This window comes from Ambystoma mexicanum, chromosome 1p (assembly GCF_040938575.1).
Source record: "Ambystoma mexicanum isolate Mex_15411 chromosome 1p, UKY_AmexF1_1, whole genome shotgun sequence".
Taxonomy (NCBI): Eukaryota; Metazoa; Chordata; class Amphibia; order Caudata; family Ambystomatidae; genus Ambystoma; species Ambystoma mexicanum.
In genome coordinates, this window is record NC_090921.1 from 735,701,346 (window position 1) to 735,710,943 (window position 9,598).

At 43.9% G+C, this 9,598-nt stretch overlaps 1 protein-coding gene across 1 annotated transcript in view; it reads left to right on the forward strand.

The window, feature by feature from the left end:
• The window catches only part of PSMD4 (proteasome 26S subunit ubiquitin receptor, non-ATPase 4), a 498,575-nt gene extending 490,560 nt beyond the window's left edge, over nt 1-8,015 (forward strand). Inside the window, exon 10 of the mRNA XM_069650246.1 lies at nt 7,675-8,015. Coding sequence (XP_069506347.1) covers nt 7,675-7,845 — 171 coding nt within the window. The 3' untranslated portion in view covers nt 7,846-8,015. The remainder of the gene's footprint in view (nt 1-7,674) is intronic.
• Nucleotides 8,016-9,598: the final 1,583 nt, after the last annotated feature.

Sequence of the window (9,598 nt, forward strand, 5' to 3'; positions counted from 1 at the left end):
CCTGCACTACAAATTAAAGGTCGACGGGAGCAATGGGCAAACCTCAGTTCAGCTGCACTTCGCGGTTTCAGCTCCTTGCGACTCTCGTAAATAGCACCACTGCGGTTCTCGGATACCTTGATGGACTTTCCTCACATCTGGGGTCCAGCACTCTGTTGAGGTGGCTCAGGCTTGGTCAGTCCTGCTTCCTGGGAGTCAGGAGGATCTTCCTGGAGCTTGCGTCTGACTTGGAGACACTCGATTCTAGTGTTCCTCTCCCTGCCAATCTGTTCCTGCAGCAGCAATGGAAGAACAGCCAGCTATGAGAGGATTTCCAGATGAGCTCATCTTGGGGTTGATTGGTCCCACCAACCCAAGGGGAGAAGTTGTCCTTTGCAGGTCTTTCAGAGCTTCAGCAGGGCTTTACCGGACAAACCAATGGTCCAGGAGTTGCAGCAGGCGTTTCTTCCAAGTTCTTCCTCGGATTCCTTCGTCTAGTGGTCGACTGTACCTTCCAAGCTAAAAGCCTTGCCTTGTATGCAGGTTTCTCCTATTCATTCGCAGCCTAGCTATCAATCACACAGCAAGGTGGCTGTCTTCCAATCAACCTGTGGGTGCATTCCTGTAACCAAGGGGAATTAAGCACAGGGAGTTTCGGGCACCTCCCTCACTTCCGGCCTTGCCAGACATACTGGAGCCAGAGGCCGGCTTCACAAGTGAATCCCGCCAAAGACAAAGGGAACAAAGGGACCAAACCTGGTTTGGCATGCAGAGTAAATCTCAAGAAGGTCCTTTCCAACAAGAAATGGGGTGGGGCGGGGGGGGGGAAAGACGACAGGGCCATTTTGATAAAATGGGCACGCATGGGTGTGCTACTGCAGCTGCGATTGCAGCCCGCGGTAGAGACACTCAATGGTAGTAAAAAGTAAACCACTGCCACCAGCCATTTATTATAGAAAGGGTAACATAAAAATGTTACATGAGAAACTAGACAAAGGGGATACTAAGTAACCCCTCCAACACCCTACGATAAGAGCTAGTGTGTGCTAGGTCTAGAAAGTTAGTCAATTTCAAGTCATTGCTCTTGGAAACAGTAGTTTCACCAAGAGGAGGGGTTTAAATCTTAGGGAAATCTAAGAGACTTCCCTGTGCCACAGCACTTAAGGTGCTGTGTGTCGCAATGCAAAGATGCCTATGGAGCTTGTCAGATTCCAAAGTCAAAAGAAACACAGAATAATACATGAGTGGGAGAACGGTCTCACACTCTCCAGGTTGGAAATTAAGTCCTAAAGCCCAGCAAAAAGAGCTGGGGTCTCTAAAGTAGAAGGGAATTAGCACATTTCTGAGAATTCTCCCTAACAGCATTGAAGCAATAGAAATGGGGAAATGGTGCTATATAATGACTACAATACAGACATTCAGGCACCAGAACGTGGACTTGGGCCCAGACTGTCTTCGCCCCCACCTCCAGTCACACACAGACCACCCCTTAGTTCGTGGAAGCAGCAGCTTTCACTGGGTAAGGGCAGTCAATATAAGGCAATTGCCAGTCCCTGGAGGGTAGGAAGAAGGCCAAAGAACAGTATGGCCAAAGGGCAAGAGCACATCTCGTGGCACGACCATCATGGAGTTGTTGGGAAGATTTGTGGAGAAGTCACTCCAAAGTGTTGGCGTGTTTGAAGGTGTCCACTCTTACCTTTTGACCCAAGCTGTCGCCTTGTGTTGCTTTAGTGAGTCCTTTAACAGGATCACCATCGTTGTTGACTCTTCTAGCATCTTAACCTAGAGACTGAAAGTATCAGGAATTTTTGCTGTTCTACTGCTTCGTAAGACTGATCCCTCTCCAAACTGACTTTTGCATATGGTTGGGGATCAGACTTTAAAAGCTTTAGTTTGCCAAGAAAGTGTCTGTAGAACCTTAAGCTCTGCTACTGTGACTAACCAACCTTTTTCCTTCCTAAAAGACTTTGTGGTATTGGTAACTGAATACATTTACTGTATAGCGTTGTCTTCATGTGAGTGCATGACTGTACTGATAATACGGTAGAACTGTTATTAGTGTCAAACTCTGTAAAAATTATACCGCGAGCAACTGCCACTGAAGAAGTGGCCTTTCAAAAGTATTTATAAATATATAAGTATTCCTAAGTGTTGGTTATTGAAATGAGCATTTTTCTGACTTCCTTGTGTAAATATAAATGATAGATCTACCCTATAATATAAAATCCTAACTGACAGTTTTGTGTAGGGATTTTCTGTAATGTTTTTCTATAACGCTTGAATTTGTGGTAAAAATATGTCCTACAGACATGGGGCTGGTGACATTCTGTTCTACATTTAGCCCACTTCAATGTTATACTGTCCAAATCTGCAATTCCTAGGGCGTTTGGAGTGTATTCACTGCTGAGGTTGTGTATGAGTGACAATTTTGTGGTGATGTGTTTTTTGTTTTTTTTTGTAACTTTCACTTGGGGTCACATTTCGCCCACTTCGATGGTATACTGTCCAAACTGCAATTTCTGTGGCTTTTGAAGTCCATTCACTAATGAAGTTGTGTATAAGTGACTATTTTATGTAACGTTTCATGCGAGTCTGGTGTCATTCCATCCCACATGCACCCAACATTGGTGGTATCTAGTCCAAATCTACAGTTCCAAAGGCGTTTGAATTAGTGTAACTGATATTGACTAAGTTGTGTGATAAACTTGTGTAAGTGACTGTACTGTGATGCTTTGACTTGGGGTCATTGTATGCCCTAAAGATATGGGTCTGCTGTCATTCCGTCCCACATTCCTCCAACTTTGCTGGTATACTGTTCAACTTTTGCATTCCCCAAATGGGGGGGGGGGGGGTGCAAACAAAGCAAGCCCCTGATGGTGTATCCCTACAAGCAGCCCAATGCGCAGCAGACCCCGGTCGGGTGGCTGAGCGACACAAGTCACTTAGGATGGTGGGAGGATGGGTGCAGGGGCGTGCGAAGTTCTTACCTACAACTCACATCTTCCTCCTATGATAAGCCCGACTACTCTGCCACTCTACCAAGGTTCCTTCAGTGTATTACAAGCTTACACTAAGAGTTTGAGACCTGTATGCCATAGTGATAGTTTTGTGAAGTCTTCACTGAAGTGGACTTTAGGATAACTCCCCAACAGGACTGCTAGCTCTCTTTGTAGCCATTTGCGGTAAATGCAAATGTGCATGAGTAAATAGTTTCAAACAGTGTAAAAAGGTATCCGCTGATACCAGGCCATCCTGCACAGATTGTATTTGTAAACCAGAAGTTACGATACAAAGCATCCTAACTTCACTTTAGGTCGATTTTTATTTTGTTGACAAAATGCACAAAAACCATAAAAAGGACAGTCTCTCAGTACTGCGTCTTATGGATTGACCATTTTACATCTAAAAATGAGCACACAGCTATGGAAGTGAAACAGAAGGCTTTACTTGCATCCAAAATGTCAGATTAGGGGTCCAAGCAAAAAGAAAGGGTGCCCATGTTAGGCAAGAATTGGGGTAGTAACCTTGTGGGACACTACACCACCCTTGTCCTATTGGTGTTAGGTAACCCACCTATTGGTATAGGTCTGTACTACACAAGTTGGCAGTGTGACTGAGCAGCCAGACTTATCTCGAGGGGTAAATATGAGCTGCAGAGCTGTAGCATCAAAATCCACAAATACAAGTATCCAAATAACACTTGCACTCAAGGTTTTCTAGTACAATAATGATTTATTTAACGGTCAGTTTTAAATAAGCATTCTTTAAAAAGGGCAATGTGCAACAATAAAAATACACTTAAAAATAGGTTCTCAGAATTTAGGTAAAGCAAGTAGATGCTCTTTAGAGGTGCTTCATACACACTTCCTACACCCTGAGGTGACTTCACTAACTAGGACAGTAATGGCATTTATATATCACTTTTACACTTTGTAAATTCTGAGGTTGGTAAAACAGGAAAGTTTAAAGGAAGATAAAAGGTTAACGGGTTCGCAGAGCAGGTAAACATTGTTTTTTTTTTTTAAATCTCACAATGAAATCTAGATAAAACCTTTCCAACAATATTAGTTAAAAACCAATGTATCACCTACGAGGGACAGTTGGAATCAAAGTCAATGGACTAGAAGTGTCTGCAGGGAGCCAGGGCAGCCAAAGTGAATTGGAGCAAAGTCTATGGAGCGAATGCACTTCTTGGATAGAAAAAAGTCTTGGACAAAGTTAGTTTGTTGTAGAAAATCACTGTTGGGCCACAAACTGTTAGGCTTGTGAAAGTTAGAGCTGAGATCAACTCTAGAAAAAGCAGCTACTGCAAATCTCAACTGAGAAAAGCAAGCTACAGACATAGGTAAAAACCCCTTAGTCTGCACAGTACATTAGGTTAGAAGAAGAGGATCCAGCTGGTTTCTGTCTTGGTTGCAGTGTGGCAGATCCTGTGTTCCTGGGCCTCAGTTGTGTGGACAAGAGGGAGGACATCTGGAGGACCCCTGCACTGCAGTTCGGAGGTCGGCAGCAGCTATGGGCTCTTTTCAATTCAGCAGCACTTTTCGGTTTCAGCTACCGGCATTTAGCACCACTGTGGATCTTGGACACTGGATGGGCTTCCTCTGCTCCCTGAGTCCAGCACTCTGGTGAGGTGACTCGAGCTTGTGTTTTATTCTGCTTTGGGAGGGTCCTCAGGATCTTCCTGGAGCTTTGGTCTGGCTTAAAGACGTTGCACTAGACTATGGATTTCTCGACCCCTGGCACTCGGTCGCAGCAGCAGCAAAGAAGTACAGCCAGTTGGGGAAGGTCTTCCGGCAGAGTTAGTCTCTGGGTTAGTTGGTTCAGCTAACCCAAGGGAAGTCCTTTCCAGAGCTTCTCTAGTCGATTCGGAAAAGCAGTTTAAGCACAGCAGCAGGGCTTCACCGGGCAGTTCAACGGTCCAGGAGGATGCAGCAAGCTTCTCTTCACAATTCCTTCGGATGTTTCGTCCAGTGGTCGACTGTCTTCAGTCAAAGAAGCCTTGCCTTTTATGCAAGTTTCTCCCATTCATGCACAGCCTAGCTGTCACTCACACAGCAGGGTGGCTGCCCTGCAAGCACAGCCAGCCAGCCAATCAGGTCTGGGTGCATTCAGGTAACCAAGGAGACTAAGGACAGGGAGTTTCGGGCACCTCCCTCACTTCCTGCCCTGCCAGACACACTGGTGCCAGGGGCGGGTTTCAGTACTGAAGGCCGCTAAAGGCAAAATGAACAAAGGGCTTAAACCTGGTTTGGCACGCATAGTAAAACCCAAGAAAAAGAACTCGCAAACAAGAAAAGGCAAAAGAAGACCGGGGCCCTTTTGACACAATGGTCACCCATGGGTGCTATAATGCAGCAGAGGGTTCAGCCTGCGGTAGAAAAGCACAAGGGTACGAAAATTAACCTTTTAACTGGCTTGGGTTTTCCCCCCCAGTGCCAAGGCCTTTTTTTGTGATTTTTGGTATTTCGCCATTCAATGCCTTCTAAAGTTTTCTGTTTCATTAACCCCTTAAGGTATCTCCTCCTTGGCAACAGGGAGGTAATCCCAAGGACGAGATAACTCACCTGTGGCACTTAAGGGGTTAAACCACTTCCACCAGCCCTTTAAAGTAGTGAGGGTAGCATAACAATTTTTACATGAGCAATTGGGAAAAGGGGCTACTACGTAACCCCCCAGTACTTCTACATAAAATGCGGTGTACTGGACCTACATAGGAAAAACGTGTAAGTAAAGTCAATTTCACTTTAATACTCTTGGGGGACAGTAGTTTACCCAGGAGAAGGTATTTAAACCTCATGAGAAATCTAAAGGATTACTCTGACACTGCACTGAGGGTGCTTTGTCACCATACAAAAAGATGCTTATGGAGTTTGTCAGACTCCAAAAACACAATCCAAATCAGATCAAAATACTTGAGAGAGTGAGAAAAAGGGCTCACTCTCTCCAGGGTGAAAATGAAAAAGTCATAAAGTCCAGCAAAAGAGCTGGAATTCTCTAAGGTTGAAGGGAATTATGACAGAAATTAGATTTCTCCCTAACAGCCCATAGACGTCTATGGGAGGGAAAGCAGCTAAAAGGAATTATTTCCTAACAATCGGAATAAAGTGGCCTCTGAATCTTTCCACAGGGCCGATTCTGAAAATCCATTTTAAGCCCTATTTGGCCAGTGCTGGCATAAAAAACTATTTTTGCTAACACAATTTGTCTGCTTTTGTGGCACCCACAGTTTTGGGCAGTCATATTTTCTTAATAAAATAACGGAATTAAGTAACACTTTGATGGGCTGCTCCACCTGTATTTCCTCAGCTTGAAGAGCCTTCCTTTACCCTCTCCGTGGGACTTGAATTTGATTCTGTAATCATTTAAGAAGCCTTTCCAGCTGATGGTTTGCTGCATCCATGACTACCTTTCCTGGAAAACTGATTTTTTTGTTGGTCCTTTTTCCAGGCGAGTCCTCGAGTTGCAGGGTTTATCCTGTAATCCGCCCTGTACAGTCTTCCATGCTCATTAAGGTGTTACGCGCTGTTCCTTCTTTTATTCCCATACTTTATGATCAAATTTCCACTTCAGCCAGTAAGTCTTTCTACCGGTTTTTCAGATTAAGCCACTTAATGTTCTCAAAATGGAAGCTGCGTAACCTGGGGTTGTATAGCACTTATTTTGGCAGAACCAAGACCGTTTGGGTCTGGAAATCGGCATTGCTCATTGTGTGGGTTCAACTGGGCATAAAGTGGCCAACACCACTATTGCTAAGTTGGCTGTGTACTGGATATCTGGGCCCTGTACTATCCATTGCGTTCCAATGATTCTTTGCACACATTCCCTCAGAGCCACAGCATCTGTAGTAGTTCAGTGGCATATGTCCATCATCGAGACACACAGGGCAGCAAAGTGAGTGCTGGTGTTTACATGCATTACGCAATCGACATATTTTGGAGACTGGATTCTTCTTTTGGGCATCAGGTTTGTTACCAGTTATGCAATCACCACGTGTGTTCTGGTACAAGTGGGAAACGTGGTAGCCCGCAGGACATAAAAGTAATGAAATATTACCTTCATGGTGATTCAGGTATTATTCATCCATAGCGTGCTCGTTCACCATACTGCCCTCTGGTCTATATGCCACTGTTATTGCATTAGTGATTTGCAGATTTTGGTTGACTCCGGCCTTTTATGCAGTACGAGTGGTGGGCAAGAGGATGTATACACACCAAGTTACATGAAAGTTCTAAATTGTATAGCTATGTTTTTTCGCGTTCGAATAGCTGTTTATGGCCACTCCTATTGCACAAGTAGGTTTTCCATCAGGTTGTGAAGGAGAGCAATGGACTGAGTATCAGAAGTTAACATTTAATCTTTCAGATGCGTGTTATAGCAAATTCAAAACCTTGCGCTCAGGATTTGTTTCTCGCAGGGAGGGAGAATAAGTATAACGGACGTTAAAAAATAGTTCTTCTAAAGGTACCAATCCACCATTACCCCATACCTCCAGTGTTTGGCCTGTGCTTTTGAAAAAAACTTTAGTCCATTGGCAGTCATGATGACTTGTGCAGGGTTTAGAATGCCAGTCTCCTGTATGCATATGGTAGGAAACTGTTTCCTCGTTGCCTGCGCATGCAAGAGCATCCCGGGTGTGTAAGAGAGGACTTTGATTGATTTTTTTCTTTTTCTTTTTTTTTTCTGTGCACACAGGATGAGGAGGAGTATGACGTGATGCAGGATCCAGAGTTCTTGCAGAGTGTGCTTGAAAATCTTCCCGGTGTGGACCCCAACAACGAAGCGATCCGAAATGCTATGGGCTCTTTGGCCTCGCAAGCCAGCAAAGACGTTAAGAAGGAGAAGAAGGAAGAAGACAAGAAATGAGACTTCTGCTTTCTACTGCCACCCACGCAACTGACTATGCTCTGCATGTCACAGCCCGGTTATCCTAATAACTTCAGTGCACATAGTTCTTTTTCTGGGTTAGACTCCAAATGCTTGTAAGAGCATTTATTTTCATGATATCAGTTAATAAAAAAAATCAAAAAAGGAAAGTATAGTATCCAATGTAACCATTCTCTTTAATGGAAGTTCTGATGCAAACTGACAGTAAGCAAAGAGTTTGGAGTGTCCCATTTATCTTATTGTGTACCGTTGTTTACAATTAATTTCTTCCAAATGCAAACACTAACTCATTACCATTATGTTTGAAGTGTCTTACCATTTACCAGCTCTAGACCCAACTGAGTTCAATCAGTGCTTTGTTCTCATGTGAACCCAAAGGCTTATATTACTCGTCTTTTGCTGTGACCAAAGCTGTGAGAATACCCCTCCTTCGCCTGCTAACCATTTTGTCCAGATTGCAGCTGTGCATTTACATTTCTGTGAAGCATGCTCCCTGAAACATGTGACCCATAGAAACTGAAGTCACCACCTCTGTGCACAAGTGCCTTCTTGGGCCCAAGTGTGAGTGACCTTGCCAAGTCTGCCTTGTGCTATTATCCTACTGTTGGATCGAAGCAGACATTGTAGACACTATTGCTCATACCAGCGACCATTGTACCCTTGTGGTAGATGAGGTTTCCTAGCCTCCTGACCGCTGCTTTAAAGGAACATCTACCCTACTGTGTTTTTATGGTAAACGATTTTAGATGGGTCAAAGGTGAGCTTGAGTTAGAACTGGCTACTTTTCGAGTTAGTGTTGCCCAATTCACTTTCTGTATATGGCTCCTGCGCTAATGTTTGTGTCCTTGCCTTAGGTCTCTGCTCCTAAACAGGATACCAACTGTATGATTTGGTGCTTGTGTCGAAAGGTTTGGGTGGGAGTATGGTTAATTTAAGAATTGATCAAGTCTACCTCAGATATTGACCTCGTATGACTTAAAATCCTTTAGTGAGATGCACATGAGCAGTCACTGGACAGAGTTGAAAGGTGTGGTTATGGCTTTACATGCTATACCTGAACTCCCACAACAGCTGTAGTTTTTTCTGTTTTAATTGTGTCTGGGAGACGTCTCACTGGCAGGAAACTTGATAAGGAGACAATGTTTTTCTGAAAATATGTTTGACTGCCAGTCTGCCCATCAATCCTACAATCATTGGTTCGATAGTTCACGACTAACTAGTAAACGGGGAAATATACAGCTTAGTTTTCAAATGCAATGTAGGTTTCAAGGTTTAAATGTTGACCTGGAAAGAACCATTAGTTTGATTTCCTATGACTAGTAAAAAAAAAAAACCTGAAGCTTAGTTTTAATGGTCTAGATCAGTATCTTAAAGACTGATGAGGTTGTTGGTTATATATGAAAAGTTACTTGCTGGTCATTCTAGTTCTCCAGCATGGGGTCTGGCATGGATTCACATGCTTATGAATATTCCCCGTCAGGCTGGGAATCCTCGGTAAAGAAGAATCAGTATTAGTTTTGTTTCTGATCTGTCTTTCGTAGTAGTAACCAATCACTGATCTTTGCGTCATACCGACCACAGCCAATGACTGCCCTCTACCCAAGCCCTGCCTCTGGCAGCCATCTTCAGATTTTTACCGCACGTTCAAGTGTTGGGAGTCCTCGTGCTTAGCTCTCGAGCTTTTACTGCGTGTTTCGCGCTTTTTCAGGTGAATTTTCACATTTTTCCGGTT